The following is a 17,281-nucleotide window of genomic DNA, read 5'->3' as shown; positions in this document are numbered from 1 at the left end:
TTAGCAGTTTCAGAGTAGCTTCAGACTTACTCGGCATCTGCGATCAGTTCAGTGCTTGTCGTTCCTGGTTTGACGTCATAAACACACCCAGCGTTCGCCCAGACACTCCTCCGTTTCTCCGGCCACTCCTGCGTTTTTTCCGGAAACGGTAGCGTTTTTAACCACACGCCCCTGAAACGCCGTGTTTCCGCCCAGTAACACCCATTTCCTGTCAATCACATTACGATCGCCGGAGCGAAGAAAAAGCCGTGAGTAAAAATACTATCTTCATTGTTAAATTACTTGGCGCAGTCGCAGTGCGAATATTGCGCATGCGTACTAAGCGGAATTTTACTGCGATGCGATGAAATATACCGAGCGAACGACTCGGAATGAGGGCCCTGGTACTGCGTTCCTCCTCCCCGGACATACACCCTCATACCCCCCTCTCCTCTTCCTGAATCTGGGATTGCTCCGTGCTCAATGTTGCAATTCGTATTATTGTGAGTTCAGTGCCACCCGTACTCTCTTTTATTCTGTGTTTCTTACTGTACTACGTCCATTGTAGTTTTTCTGGTACATATGTTTGATTTTGAACTGTATGTATATGTATACATGTTGTCTCATTTATGTATTTACTGCACCCCCCCCCCTTCCTCCCTCTTCTTCTTTCTGTACCCCAGTTTTGCAATACAAAAAATTGAATAAAAATTATTGATGTATAAAAAAGTTATATTCTTAGAAATAGTGCATTTTTCTTTCAATGAGAAGACTCTGCAACCTTAACAAATCCACAAAAGTTCATTTTCACGATAACTTGATATTGTACTAAAAAGGACATAAATATGGTAATTTTCTGAAACATACAGATACACCACTACATTAAATAAACCTTTCTGGAAAATAATGGTTGTACATATGGGATAGGATGAAGAACTGCTAGTGTTTCAGTGGGTAGCTCAGAAAATGTCCAGCAAGCGCCATACAAAGTGTGGACCTGTGTGTCATGTAATCCACTCAATGGCACCATACAAAATGTTTTCTCTATTTTAACCTTTCAACTAAACATTGTACAGTATATGTCAGTGATTTGGAACGAATGCTAGGATACATCTGTGACGCTACACGAAGCTGAATAAGTCAAAAGAATTTCTAGATCATGAGAAGATTATTAAAATAGGCAGAATGTATGCAATAGAGATTAAGGGGGTCATTCCGAGTTGATCGCTCGCTAGCTATTTTTTACAGCACTGCGATCAGATAGACGCTGCCTATGGGGGAGTGTATTTTCGCTTTGCAAGTGTGCGAACGCTTGTGCAGCTGAGCGGTACAAAAAAGTTTTGTGCAGTTTCTGAGTAGGTCTGAACTTACTCAGCCGCTGCGATCACTTCAGCCTGTCCGGTCCCGGAATTGACGTCAGACACCCGCCCTGCAAACGCTTGCCTGCGTTTTTCCAACCACTCCCAGAAAGCAGTCAGTTGACACCCATAAACCCCTTCTTCCTGTCAATCTTCTTGCGATCGGCTGTGCGAATGCATTCTTTGTGAAATCTATCACCCAGCACCGATCTGCTTTGTACCCGTATGACGCGCCTGCGCATTGCGGTGCATACGCATGTGCAGTTTTGCCGAGTTTTGAGCTGATTGCAGCGCTGCAAAAAACAGCTAGCATGTGATCAGGTCATAATGACCCCCTATGGGCCTGTTCCAGAGCTGCACCAAGTCTGCAGACGCATCCTGCAATGTTTAGCAACAGTGCATGCGTCGGAGCCTGCATACGGAACTGTGAGCAATTATGCGAGTCATACGCATCTCAGCTGAAGCTACATTTGTGCCTTTATGGGTATAACTGAGCTACAGATCTCCATTTGCATGTAGTGTACTGTGGGTATGTATATGGAATTGTGGATGAGTCTGGGTATGTATATGGAATTGTGGATGATTCTGTGGATCAGTCTGATTTCAGAAGTTTCTCTTACACCAAAGATAGGTCAGAGGTAAATCTGCGCTGAGAGTGACTATGGCTACTTTCATAAGTGGATGGATGGGTTGGTGCAGTCACATAGATTCAGCCACCTCTGAATACAGGTAGAGATCTGCATTTATTTCCAAAGATGCAATGCGATCGAATCACGCCCAATTCTGAATTAGGCCCTATATGTGAGCTGCATAATAATAATTGATACAAATAAAAATCAAGAAATATACACAAAAAAACTCCTGGCGCCACTATTGTACAGATGAATAGCTGCTTCCCCTGGGGTAATTGGAAAAAAAGCCTTATATATTAAGAGCAAAAAATGAAAACCAATAGGAGAGCGCTAAATATCTGTAGTAGATTTTTTGTTATTATATTTTTTTATTATATCACATATAATAAAACATTTGATACTGACCAGCACCATTCACATATATAAAATATACATATATTCTATATTCGAAAAATTATTATTTATATAAAACAAAATAAGCAAACACAAGGCAATTGCACTGCAGAATATATCCACTTTGTAGCACTCCGTGCCCTCTCTTTTAGCTTTGAGGTCTGCAGCACGCTGGCCAGCGGATGTAAATCTGAAGCTGTATCCCGTGTGTTTGGGAGACGTACATCTAAAAGAGAGGGCACGGAGTGCTACAAAGTGGATATATGGACTCCAGATAAGGCTGCCGGGAGGAGCTCCAGCCGGGAGCAACACCACCAACTCCGTGTAATTAACAGAGGCTATTCCAATGTCCATATTGGCATCTATGGTAAATGAACCTGTTATGAGCATTTGGATGCTGTCTATTAATACTGCATGGATATGCATGAACTTGTTGCACTAATCCAGTGAGAGTTATCAGCGGAGCTATTAACGTTACCACAGAGCTCAAAGCCGCTAAAAGTTTAATCACTAACTCAATTGCTAATAGCTTTTAGGCGCTTGTTAGTAAACATTCCAGGTGGTACACAGTATCACTGAAGTTTATGCAAAGGAGACTTTGTTGTAGATCAGTTCTGCAGTGCAATTGCCTTGTGTTTGCTTATTTTGTTTTATATACATAATAATTTTTAGAATATAGAATATATGTATATTTTATATATGTGAATGGTGCTGGCCAGTATCAAATGTTTTATTATATGTGATATAATAAAAAAATGTAATAAAAAAAAAATCTACTACAGATATTTAGTATTGTAGCCAATCCCGGGCCATTTTTTCAATCCCGGGTATCGGGATTGAAAAATGGCCAATCCCGGGATACCCGGGATTGGCTTTTTGCTAGGTGGCCACCCCACCTTGCCCCGCACATATAACTCACCATATACCGGGGGCGGGCGGGAGGGAAACATAATTTCAACGCTGCTGGCGGCTCCCAGCAGTGGCTGACAGCGCAGCGTGACCTCTCACGCTGCGCTGGGGACCCGGAAGGAGGAAGCCGGCCTGCGTTTGAGCGTCCTGTGGATGCTCAACGCTGATCCCTCAATCTCTGGGATTGGAGCTTCCAATACCGGGATTGAATCCCGGCCATTTTTGGCCCTAAATCCCGGGATCCCGCCGATCCCGATCCCGGGATTGGCCACCATAATATTTAGCACTCTCCCATTGGTTTTCATTTTTTGCTCTTGATACAAATAAGTTTGAATTCACTTTGGAATTTAAACAATGATATATGAATGATTCTGGTACTGTACCTGTTTCAATATTGGTATGTCACCAAAAAATACTCTGGTATTGGTGTCAGCTGAGGTGACACCTATAAGATTATCATCTAAGGTGTTCACAAGACAGCAAAACCCTCCTATAAGATCTAAGGTGTTCACAAGACAGCAAAACACACCTACAGTATAAGATCTAAGGTGTTCACAAGACAGCAAAACCCACCTATAAAATCTTTATTTAAAACATAACATTTATTAAGATAATATTAAAATAAGTAGCAGAAAAAAATAAAAATAAGTATAAGAAAGAGATACTTGTACCAAAACTAATATGTTCTTTCTGGTAATAAATTATTTATAATACTAAGAGAACTTGTAATAATACAGTATGTCAGAAAATAGTAGGATAGGAGCCATCACTATAGGAAATTACTTACTTTCACTTACAATTGTTCTGGTTGCCAGTGTTCTTAGTGTTGAGTGTGCACCTCCATTTTCTATTTTTTTCTCTGTGTTGCTTTCAAGTAAAACACATTTTGAAAGTCCTCTTATACCCCTTTCACATTGCACAAATAACCCGATATCGACCCGGTATACTGCCGGGTCGACACGGGTCACTGTGCGATGTGAAAGAGGCCATGGAGAATTCCCGGTTCGCCTGACCCGGTAATTCAACACAGTTTATAAAAAGGGTTATTCCCGGGTTGAATACCGGGTCAGTGGCAATGTGAACGGGTTGCTGGGTCGATGCAACCCGGGCCCCGTTTACTACATAGGGGGAGGCAGCACGTGGATGAGCTCATCTCCCAGCGCCACCTCTGCCCCCGATTCCAGCTCCACCACCCATCACTATGGCAACCCGACCCAACATAATGCCGGGTCGGGAAGCCTGCTGTTGGGGTCCAGTGCCGGATCCCACCCAGGAAGGACCCGTTTCCAATTCCCGGGTGGGATCCGGCATTGGCGATGTGAAAGGGATATAACTGTATTCTAACCTTCTGTATAATATAACCATTGGGTAGCACTGTTTTACTGTGGTATTTTACTATTTTGTTACTGTGGTAAAGAAAACAGTAGAGTAGTTTTGGCCTCAGTGACGTAACTCACAGTGCCATAGCAAAGGTTATCTAAAGAGTAAACTGTATAAAAGCAGTAAACTTCCATCCAAGGCTGACTGGTATCCAGACTCTGGGTCAACACCAATTAGGTTGACACCCATTGGTCGACAGTGGCTAGGTCGATACTAGAAATAGGTTGACACGACCATTAGGTCAACATGAACAAGGTTGACATGAAAAAAAGGTTGACGTGAGTTTTTTACATTTTTTTGGTGGACTTTTTCATACTTTACGATCCACGTGGACTGCAATTGGTAATGGTAACCTGTGCCGAGTGCAGCGGTAGCAGAGCGAGGCACCTTGTCCGCAGCGCGAGCCATGCAAGTGGACGCGGTGCACTAATTGGGGTACCCAGTCACCTGACAGAGAAGACAACACCAAAAAAACATAAAGAACCCATGTCGACCTTTTTTGTGTGTCGACCTTGTTCATGTCGACATAATGGTTGTGTTGACCTATTTCTAGTGTCGACCTAATTGATGTCGACCCTGAGCCCCATACCCGGCTGACTGACCTATGGTTTTGAAGATAAGCAAATAAATATATACATTAATCAACATTTGACCACTCGTTGTGTATACTATGTACACGGGTACAAGGCATACTAACCTACTTTATATTCGAGTATTATCATCAATAGTCACTTAATTTATACTTACTGACTCATAGATGAATGTGCATCAGGTGTCCTGAATGTTTACAAAGCTAACACTGGCCCTCATTCCGAGTTGATCGCTCGCTAGCTGCTTTTAGCAGCAGTGCAAACGCTAAGCCGCTGCCCTCTGGGAGTGTATCTTAGCTTAGCAGAAGTGCGAACGAAAGATTAGCAGAACATTGCTGACATTTTTTCAAGCAGTTTCAGAGTAGCTGCAGACCTACTCCTTCCTTGCGATCACTTCAGTCTGTTTAGTTCCTGCTTTGACGTCACAAACACGCCCTGCGTTAGGCCAGCCACTCCCGCGTTCCCCCAGGCACACCTGCGTTTTTACCTGACACGCCTGCGTTTCTTAGCACACTCCCGGAAAACGGTCAGTTACCACCCAGAAACACCCACTTCCTGTCAATCACTCACCGATCAACAGAGCGACGGAAAAGCGTCGCTCGACCTTGTGTAAAACTGCATAGTTTTTTGTGAAAGTACTTTGCGCGTGCGCACTGCGGCCCATTCCCATGCACAGAAATGCCAATTTTCAGCCTGATCGCTATGCTGCGAACAACGGCAGCTACCGATCAACTTGGAATGACCCCCACTGTGTCTACCATTCAGTGAAGATTCATTATGGTTTCCTTAAAAGCATAAACTAAAATTATCTCCGACACCTTTACCAACCATTACCTAAAATATACAGTAGGTGTCTCTGCTTTAGGAGCCCATGTTCTGCAACGTTTGGCGGGCACATATGCTAAGTCTCAAACTGAGCATTATGAGGGATTAACAAAGGGAGAGAAAGAAGGCTCTTGTGTGGGCGCACTCTTGTACAATGAAGGAACATTCCAAAAATATGTATAGGAAAATATTTTAAGACATAACTTTTAATGATCAAATCTAAAAATACATTTACCCATCTAAATGATCCAAAATTCGAATTTTTTTTAAAATGTTCTGGTCTCGTTTTTCACAAAAAGTGATTGGAAAGGTTGTAGAAACTTGATTGTCTAACCCCCATTTCCCCTGACCAGTACAGAATTTTCTGTATTAATGGGACCGAGGAGTGGTCAAGCAAATATCATGGATGTCTCTAATTCAGACTACTTAAGTTAAGTTGATATACTGAGAATTGATGGTCACCAAGAAAAAAACACCTAAATAAATGACAGATACCACATATATTGATAAGGATTTATGCGTTGGATTTAAAGAGAGATTGATAAACAATAAGAGAAGAAAGAATCAAGTGGTGATACTGCTGTTGGCATCGCAATTCACATAGAAAAGGAAGTTGAATCCTGCTCTACAACACCAGGTATTCGCAGGAAGTCTCCTCTCCAGGCACTAACCTGGCCCAACACTGTTTGGCTTCCAAGATCGGACGAGATCGGGCATTGACAGCGTGGTATGATAGTAGAGAATTATGCGATCTGCATACCAATGAGAGTGCACCTATATAAGAAATTGGTAGAAGTAGGAAGTAATAGAAGACAGAAAGGAAAAATTGAATAAAAAAAAGGGGATAGCTGAGAATATGTGGATCTGCTTTCCACGTTAGGCACGGTCCAACAAAACTACGGTAGTGGTATCGTGGTCCATGGATCGTAGATGAGAGTCCACGGAAAAAGTGATAAGAGGAGGAAAAAGCAAATTGCTATATATAGCTCCAGAATATTATAATATCATAAACAAATGTTACATCCAACGTCAAATCACTTATAGAAAATGTATCCGTCACCATAAATGATAATATGCTCCTGACATGAAGTTAGTTAAGCAGCAGTTTTGAGCATGAAAATCTGTCCTTACTGAAAAGGATAGGTATATATATTACATATTAAGCCAATTGCACCAAAATACCATCATGGTATCTGGCTACCAATTATCTGGAATGGTACTGATTTATCCCAATAGGTGGAACAGTATGGCAGGATGATTGCATCTATTGGTGAAAAAGCAAATGCAAATATGCAAATGCTGACAATCCTGACATAAAGTATCCACCAGGTACTAGAAAAAAATATCTTAGGACAAAATAACAATGTCTTGTTCTGACAATCCTAACACAAATAATCTAACAAATGCTGGGACAGAATAACAATGTCTTAGACTATATTTGGGATTGGCGCAAAAGACCTGTGGCAGCAAGCAGTATTTGCATAGAAAAATCTACTCTGATAAAAGATATATGGAGATATCAGTGTGGCTGCTCTAGGAAAAAAACATGTTGCTGTCAGTGAGAAATGTATCCCCAGACAGATGGAGCTTATGCTACTTCTGGTTGAGAGGACAGAAATGGCATGTCAGGGCATCATGAGGTGAAGAGAATTGTGCCAAGAAAAATACTCCAAAGCGGACCCCCTGTGGAAGACGCGTTTCGCCCGTCCGGGCTTGTTCACTTCCTTATGAGGGATTGCCTACCCCTTTAAATACAAATGGAATACAGTGGTAGTAAAGAGCACAAAGATGACGGGAAATTATGTATTAAAATTTATTATAACATCATATTAGAATAAAAAAATATATTTTATAAAAATATTTTCAAAGATACAGCTGAGACCACTGTGAAATCTGACAATAGCTTCCAATGAAATGTATTGTAAAATCACAATTTACCTCCCAGGACCAGAAAATGTAGAAAAAAATTAGTGTATCCTAAAATAAAAGATACAATTTGTTTGTTGTAGATAGCTTTAACCATGTATCTACTACATATCCAGCTGAATATAACAAAGTGATTTAACACTATGGGCCGCTGAGAAAACCATGCCTTTACGCAGCATCCCGCACAGCTGCCAAACTCAGGCGGCATTACATCCTGCCTTATAACATCTTGACTTCTATTGGATAAAATATATTCATATTAGGACTTAGGAGTCTGTATTGGCCGTGCCTTCACACAGTGCAATGCTGTTGGCACTGGGGCCATAAAACATATTTGACCTGAGTTGATATGATGCCATAGTTCAAGCGAGAGTTGCAAACGTTACACTATTGGGTGGAGTGGATGTAGTTATGATCCTGGCGGTCAGAATCCTAGCGGTCAGCATACCGATGCCGGGATACCGGCCACCAGAAACAGTGTCGGACTGGGATATAAAGGGCCCACCGGGGGGATGCTGTTGTAGGGGCCCATGGTTATGGATGTGGACAGGCTCCACTGGGGTGTGGCCAGCCACCACAGAGGTTTGGCTACCCATTACAGAGTACATGTTCTGTACCCCTTGGTAAATATATATAAAACCGTATTTTTGTGAAGTATATTGTAACATATGTATAATGCATAACTCAAGTGCACTAGGATAGAGTCTGGAACCTGATCCCTAGCGGAGGAGGAGGGCCCACAGGCAGTGGGGCCTACCGGTGGTTTCCCCTGTTCCCCTGTGGGCCAGTCCGACCCTGACCAGAATGCCGGCAGGGGCCCCAGGCCCCAGGACTATTCCCACTCGTGGGGGTCCATGTCACCCATAGAGTGGGAATAGAATGTGTGGCGAGCGCTGCGAGCCAATGAGCCCGCAGTATGGCAAGCGTAGCAAGCCCGCAGGGTGCTTCGTTGCACTTGCCCCCCCTGTTGGCATTCTGGCGGCCGGCATCCCAGTGTCGGTATACAAAAGTCGATTTTGGTCGATTTTTTTTATACATTTTGCATTTAAGGGTCTAAATCATATATGTACTAACAAATGATTTCTGATGACATCGTTTAAAAAAGTTTCAAAAACCATCTGTTAGTAAATATGGAATGTAAACTCTGAAATACAAAATCAATCAAACATCGACCCAGATCGATTTTTAGCAAATGTACCCCTAAATATTACATTTACTAACAGATGATTTTTGACAATTTGTCAAAAGTCATCGGTTAGTAAATGTGTGACTTAAGGTGGGTACACACTATTAGATATATCTGCAGATCAATTGATCTGCAGATATATCTATGTACGGATCGGGCAGTGTGCTGTGCATACACACAGCCCGATCCGTCGGGGGACTGACGTCATGAACTGGGCGGGCGGGCAGTTCACCTGTCAATCACCGCCGGCCGCCGCAGCATGTGTACGGGCGGTCGGACGACCGCCCCGTACACACTCAGCGACGGGCCAATATATCGTTAGATATATTGGCTGTCGGCTGTGCTGCACGGCCGACGCGATACGTCTGTGAACGACGGAGTTCACAGACGTATCGCCCGTACACACTGGCCGACGGTCCCGCGATGTATCGGCCGTTCAAGAGAACGGCCGATACATCGACCAGTGTGTACGGGCCTTTAGGCGGACATGTACTAAGCAGTGATAAAAGTGGAGAAGTGAGCCAGTGGAGAAGTTGCCCATGACAACCAATCAGCTGCTCTGTATACTTTTATAGTATGCAAATTATAAATACATCAATGCTGATTGGTTGCCATGGGCAACTTCTCCACTGGCTCACTTCTCCACTTTTATCACTGCTTAGTACATGTCCCCCGTAGACCCAGAAATATAAAATCGATAAAAAAAATAAAAATATCGGAACCAAAATCGTTCAACATCGACCCAAATCGACTTTTAGTAAATATACCCCATTGAGAGATGTAAATAAAACATAAAGGTTCCAGTTTAAAAAGCTCAAAATTGCATTACTGTGTGTAGTAATTAACTCCCTGCTATGCAAACATGTTTTCTAAGCTGTAGCACACTGCATAAATATTGTATTATTAATATTATTATTAGTTTTTTTTAAATGTCATGTCTTGCTTATAATTTACACATTAGATACTAGCTTGCAGTATTGTCCTGAGTTAGTGTGTTAATCCATTATATATAGAACATAAAAGGTTGCCACCTCTTTTGGAAAACTAATATCAGTCTTCCTATATTTGCTATATTTATGTTCCATCAGAACATTGATGAGTTCCATTTATACCAGGTGGACCAGTAAAACACAGGACACGTTACAATTCTATTTACATAACATTAGAGTGGAGAGTGTTGGCTGGAATATAAATCAGCTATCAGCAGTCAGTAGCAGTACTGGTTTACAGCCAACTACAACACAAAGCAGCAGTTTGCAATGACCATAAAACTCGCTCTAGGTGGTCTGAGCGATAGACCAGTGATCTTTGTTTGAGACATTAATACCTAGAAAAGTCTTGCCTTTATTTTTCTGCAGCTGGACATACAGTGGGGGCACGTATGATGCTTTCCTGGCGTGTCTAGATTTCAAAAATAGCATTTGTTTGAGAAATTGTTAACTGAAAAGAAAAGCAAACGGTGTAGAATTTGGAGTTGGGTTTTGGGAATATTTGGCTTTGCACAGTGACGTAGAACTGTATTCATATGTGTTTCATGTTTTATAGTTTCAAAACATTTCATGTGTCATGCTAATGGTGTGTTAATTAGTTGCTGACATAAAAAGGAGCAGAGTGTGTGCCTGTGTGTTAGAGGACTTCGGGGGCTGTTTCTCGTAGGGAGAAGAAACCCTGAATCTGGTGACAACAGGTGTTTTTGCTGGAGATATGGCTTCCCCTTTTACGATGCCCCAAAGCTGGCAAAATTATTACCGGGTATCACCAATGATAGTCTTTTCCAGCCGCCTAGAATGATAGCTTCCCCATGTCTGAGGACCAGGTGATAAGTTTGTTGTTAGTAAATCTGTTGCTATTTTAAGTTGATGTGGTAAATGTACTAAGGTGGGAGGTTTTTTTTTATGTCTGTGTGGTTTATCTTTTGATGTAATACTTAAATCTTTTGAATTATGTGCATTGTTTGAGTTCTAGTTGGCGCCGCGGATGGCTGCCTTGGTGCTGCTCTGCCAAGCAGCCTTCCTTTTTAGTCTAACATGTATAATATGTCGAGTCTATTGTACAATTGCAATGTGCAGCATCAACTCATACGTATAATGGTTGTAATGTATGCTACGTTTTTCCCCCTTCTTATGCTATGTATTCCCCCTTCATGTTGCTGCTTGGCGATGCATTGTACCACAAAGAATTCCTAGTGTACGTGAGTACACCTGGCCAATAAAGCTGATTCTGATTCTGAAGGTGGGAGTTTTTTTAGAACTGGTGATGTTGCTCGTCGCAACCAATTAGATTCTGCTTAACATTTATCTAGCTGCTTCTAGAAGATAATAGATATAATCTGATTGGTTGCTATGGGCAACATCATGAGTTCTAAAAAACGCTCACCTTAGTAAATTTACCTCTATGTCTCTCAGGAATCATATTTAAAAAATATGGCGAATGGTTTTATGACTTATGTCTTAATATTAAGGTTAGTACACAATGGAGTTTACACATTGCTGCTTTACTAACAACCTGAAGGACATGCCTGGAAAATAATTTAATTGATGTTGAAACTTAATATTCAGGGACCTGGGGCACTAGTTTAACCTAATTATTGAAAACTCTACAATTTAAAGCCAAAGTAATTAGCATGCTTGAAAACATATGCTGTTTCTCCAGGCGGGAGCGAGCCTGCAGTACATGTTTGTATTACATGGGTTTGGTCGCTTGCTTGAGAAAAAGAACCAGTTTGGGATAGAATTGATCGTATTATATGATAGAATGATTGTATTATATGACTGTGTTTTAGTTTCCTATACCGTGTTCATGGCAATGTTATGTGTCTCTAGTTTGATATCTGTTTATCTGAGTTGGGTGTGGGTGACCAGCTCCCGGGATCCCGGCGGCCAGCATATCGACGCTGGGATCCCGGCCGCCAGAATGCCAGCAGGGTGGCGAGCGCAGCGAAGCCCCTTGAGGGCTCAGTGGCTCGCTGCGCTTGCCATAGGTTGTATTTCCAATCTGTGGGTGTCGGGGACACCCACGAGTGGAAATAGTCATCAGCCCCCTGCTGGCATTCTGGCGGCCAGGATCTCGGCGGCGGTATGCTGACCCCCGGGATCCCGACAGCCGGGATGGTGACTATATCCCGTTTATCTCTGCTTAACATATTTCAAGTGTCCTGTAACTTTTATATGTTTGACTTGTGGTATATATTCATGTTGTTGCCCTGAAGCGACTTTAGTATTATCTTATTAATGGTTTATTTACCCTTTTGTTATTTTTTTTATTTCTTTAAACCCATTCATTCCAACGTCCTTGTCACAAAGCTCATGATTCCCCATGTGTATAGCTGGATACACACCTGTCCGATTGCTGATCCGTCGACCTATATGACCATTCATAAGTGCATTTAAATGTGCTCGTCCAGTTGAGATGTCAGTCACCAGCGGCCCTGCAGGGCCGACGCAGTATGTTAGTGAACGGCATAGTTCACAGACATATCAGGGGTACGCTCACCCACAGACGGACTCACGATATATAGATCAGCAGTTCATGGCCGGTATATTGCTCAGTATGCACCCATCTTATGTATTTCATACTGTATGACTTTTGGTTGTTTTTACGGCTTTATTTAGATTGTAAGCACACAAGAGCAGGGCCTTCTCCCCTCTTGTGCCTTTCATTCTCTTACTTCAGCTATCTTATACTCAATACTCCATGTGATGGCATCTAACCCCTGGTTTTCTGTATATACCTTGTACTTGTCCTACATTGTCTCAAACTGTAACTGTTTTGCTCATTTGTTTATGTTCTCTGTAATGGGCGCTATGAATCCCTTGTGACACCATAGAAATTAAAAATAATAATATTAATACTTGCTGATTAAATGCTTGTCGGAATGGATCCGACCCTAATTGAATATACCCCCTTAGAACCTAGAACTTAGAAATGCATGTAGATAAGCAGCGAGGCAGAAACAACAGTTAAAGTGCACTTTGCAAAGTTGTAAACATCAGAGTAAAGTACAACCACCTAATACCTCTTTTTTCAATAGACTACACTTTTCCAGGTAAAACAGTGCTACTGCATGTACGGCTTACATTGCTCATGAATATGTGTGTTGAATTTTTTTAATAGTATACCTGGAATGTGCCTTTAAATGTGTTTCTACGCCAAAAGGGCAACATTGAGGAGAAAAATGGGTCTCATTAAAAATAGGGCGAGGCTGAACCCCTCCATCTCTGCGCAAAACCCCATTTGAAGACAGAAAAATGGATGTGGATCACTCCGCAAAACAGGAATGTCCCAAAATGAGATCACTATTTCCTGACAGGCACAGGATGATAACTTCCAGGCATCACCTTTCAATAGCTAATTCCCATTATACCAGATGTACTATACGAAAGGGTGATCGTATTCTCAGATATGTGCATTAATAACTATGTTGCAAGCAGGCTTTACGATTCCATGCCATGGGACATAAAGGAAACTTCTACTTGATAATTCAGCTCAACTTTTATATTAAGAGCCTGAATATTGTTTGATGAGAAAGAGCTATAATTTAACTATGTTGAAAACTCAAAAGATGCACATACGGTGTCATATATGGGACATTTCACGGAATGGCCCAATACATGATTTATTTCCCATTCCTGCCTTAGAGGTCCACTTTAAACTAGTGTCAGTTTTTGGTATTCAAAATTGTATCCACATGATCTTTGTGTCTTATTCTTCAGAATTTCAGTGATATTTATTTACATTGTGATAATGATGGGCAAGTATGATACATCTGGTCTACAGCAAATAGTTAACTCTTTTTGAGCTATCATTCAGTAGCATACTGTACTATTGTGACATTACTGTTTGTTTCTTATACTGACATTATTCCTCTAATAATATGCTATATATGTGTTTTTTTTGTAAATGAATATTACATAAATATTATTAAATATATTTCATTCATTCCTAGATTGAGGATGCAGCTAGTCAAGGATCAAAGTTTGCTGGGATAGTACAGGGATACTACATTGCAAAAGACCTGCCATACAGCCTGTCTGATAGTTTGAGCCAATCAAGCTCTCCAGAACACACAGCTATCAATAAAGCATGCAGTGATATGGAGGATCATACTTCAGTGGATAAGTCGGATTGTACTAATGGAAGCACTTCGCCGGCAAAGAGCAGGGAAATTGCTGAGCAGCCCAAAGCAGTCGATAGGCTGGAAGTTATTGAGCAGCAAAAAGTGGAGTCTGCACCTCTGGATGAAGCAGATCAATTGGAAGAACTCAACTTTGCTATTTCAAATGAGGATGTGTTCATTCCGGACAAGATAACAACAGAGTCTAGTCTGCATGATATCTGCAGCATTAGAAGTAAGTACAGAACATGGTCCTATAGTGTTGTGTAGAAATAAAAAGAATATGAAAATAGAATACTTCTTATATTTCAGAATGTTTTCCAAATAAATCTGCTTTTGGAATTAGGCAGATTGCGCTATTCAGGGATAGACAGACTGTGTTGCCTTGTATTGGCAAATGCTAGGGGTGTCGGTGTCTAACTGTTACAGAAACACAGACTCCATTAGTTATTTTGTGGATTTTAAAGGATTTCTGGCAACAGTCAAGTTCAGCCAAATCCTAAACCTACTATGCTTTACTCATTCATTTTTATGCAATGGAAATTGATCAGATCATTATTGGGCATGTTAATACCTGTGTCTGGAACACCATCGTTGAAGGCCTGTGTCTGGTCATTTTCCAACTGCACTAATGAGACTCCAGTTATGCTGGACATGGTCTGCAGGGGCCCCAAGAAGTGTGTGGGGCCTAATCTATGCTAAGCTAGAGCCATATATAGCACATCCTGGTTAATTGTAACATTCAGAACAGTTTTCTCATTCAATACAGTATTCTGCTGAATGTGTAGCAAAAGTATTCAGTAGTTATCCAAATCCTCAGATTTGCTATGTTATGAATATGTACTGTCATATATTTATGTTTACTATTGCTATTATTTACTATTATATATTTACTATTCCTACTATTTACTATTTATTTTATATTTACGATTGCTTCTGTTTACTATCTTAGTAGTTGGTGTGTCTAAAGGTCCATACACACTTAACGATAAAATGAGCGACGTCGCTCATTTTCCCCCTCCTTGAGCGACGTCGCTCATTTTATCGTCAAGTGTGTATGCCGCCAGCGACGACCGATGCGCGGCCCCGCGGGTCGGCAACGATCGTCGCTGTCGGTAGGGCATGCATGAAGGATGTGGACTGTCGTCCACGACCTTCATGCAGGGCTGGGGGGGGCGTGACGTCACTGAGCGATATGAGCTGTCATATTGCTCAGTGCGTACAGGCGGCCGCCGACCGGCCGGCCCGGGAGGGGGAAACGTTAGACGATGTCGCTCACAGAGCGACATCGTCTAATGTGTATGGGCCTTTATGGGCCCCATACATGAGGCATCTATCGGGACAATTCCCCATTCTGATGATGCCTGGGTCAGGTAATCGTCAAAATCCAACATATTGATCAATCTCAATTCGCTGATTCTGACTCAAAAAATGTTGGAATCGGCAGGTCGTGGAGATGTAACATGCTGGATTTTGCTGATCCCCAAAGAAATTGCCGATCGTCGGAGTCTGCTGAACAGTGGATCGGACCGACATCAGGGAATCACCACTTATATGCAGGGTGTGAAAAAATCATGATTAAAAAAAACAAATTTTTTTTTTTATTTATTTAAATTGGATTTTTATAAAAATTATCAAGTAAACAAATAAACCAAGTAAAAACAATTATACAAAGTTCTTTTAAAACACTGAAACTTTAATATATTTAATTTAAAAGACTTGACGGTGTCACCATGAATTATGGCATGACAGCAAACTACACACAAATCACGCAAACTGCGAAAGGAAAGAAACAGCAATGATGTTAACAGTTACAATAGTTGGCAATTGCCTTACCTGATTTGTACATCTGAATAATGCTACACATTAGGTTTTTTAAACACCTTAAACAGAAACACAAGTTTTGCAGCTTTGTCAGTACCCAAGCGGTTTCTCAGTTCTGACTGCGCCAAAATATTCTTTCTACTGAAGGTGATGATGCTGCAGCTGTTAGCAATTGCTCTAGGGCTACCATGATATTTTCATTCTGAACCAATGTCCCGTTTTCCACCAATCTATTGGTGCCACTGTTGACACAACATCATGGTCAAACAACAGGTCATTAAACTGGGTTGCTTTGGCTTGAAGCTTCACTAGTGTTGGTAGAAGGGTATTTTAATGCGGATATTTTTCTTTGGCAAACTTAATAGCGTCTAACTTTTCTTCTGCAGTTAGACAACTAACACAGTAACTTGGGTCCATCAAGTAAGCGAGAAAATGTGCAGGTCCCAATATTTGATTATAGCGGTCCAAAAATGTCTTCATGTTTGGTTTGTCCAGATTTATAAGGCCCGGTTTTATCAAGTCTTCAAGAGTGATAAATTGCACTGTGATAAAGTATCAGCCAGTCAGCTCCTAACTGCCATGTTACAGGCTGTGTTTGAAAGATGACAGTTGGGAGCTGATTGGTTGTTGCTTTAACTCCGTGCAATTTAATACTCTCCAAGGCTTGATAAATCTTAATTCCTTCAAACGATCCTCTAATTCTTTCCACACATGTATAGCATTGGAAAAAAAACCTTTGATTTAATTTTTTTTTATTTAAATCACGTGATTTAAATCACGTTTTAAATCGTTATTTAAATCAAGTTGATTTAAATCTGCATACCCTGCTTATATGAATGGGTCACATTAATTTCACTTGGTAATAATATAGCCTGTATGTTTTCCAGACTCTCTACATACAGTAAGTTGTTCCCTATATTAGCATTATCAGAAATCTGTGCAGGATGATATCTTTTATGGCTTTCACTTTTCTGTCATATGGAAAAAAATGCACATTCACTCAAATACATTCCCCAAACACTTCAAAATTAAGTGTAAATTTAATCAGCTGTGCTGGTTGTAAGATTAGCAAAAAATACTTAAAACATATAGTATTTGAGGTTGAATAGAGGCAAATTGCCCATTGTGTTCAACCTGTTTTTAAGTTGTGATGATTCTACATACTT

The 17,281-nt window shown here is 41.1% G+C and overlaps 1 protein-coding gene and 1 pseudogene across 2 annotated transcripts in view; one reads left to right on the top strand and one right to left on the bottom strand.

Moving 5' to 3' along the window:
• The window catches only part of RFTN1 (raftlin, lipid raft linker 1), a 612,999-nt gene that overhangs the window by 469,468 nt on the left and 126,250 nt on the right, over window positions 1–17,281 (top strand). For both annotated transcript variants that reach the window (XM_063922166.1, XM_063922167.1), the window contains exon 5: window positions 14,124–14,526. In XM_063922166.1, the coding sequence (XP_063778236.1) occupies window positions 14,124–14,526 (403 nt within the window). The remainder of the gene's footprint in view (window positions 1–14,123; window positions 14,527–17,281) is intronic.
• LOC134931573 (5S ribosomal RNA) lies at window positions 6,689–6,807 on the bottom strand (annotated as a pseudogene).

Source organism: Pseudophryne corroboree, chromosome 5 (genome assembly GCF_028390025.1).
Source record: "Pseudophryne corroboree isolate aPseCor3 chromosome 5, aPseCor3.hap2, whole genome shotgun sequence".
NCBI classification, from domain to species: Eukaryota; Metazoa; Chordata; class Amphibia; order Anura; family Myobatrachidae; genus Pseudophryne; species Pseudophryne corroboree.
The sequence above is the reverse complement of the archived record's forward strand: the minus strand, read 5'-3'. Positions and strand labels throughout refer to the sequence as shown.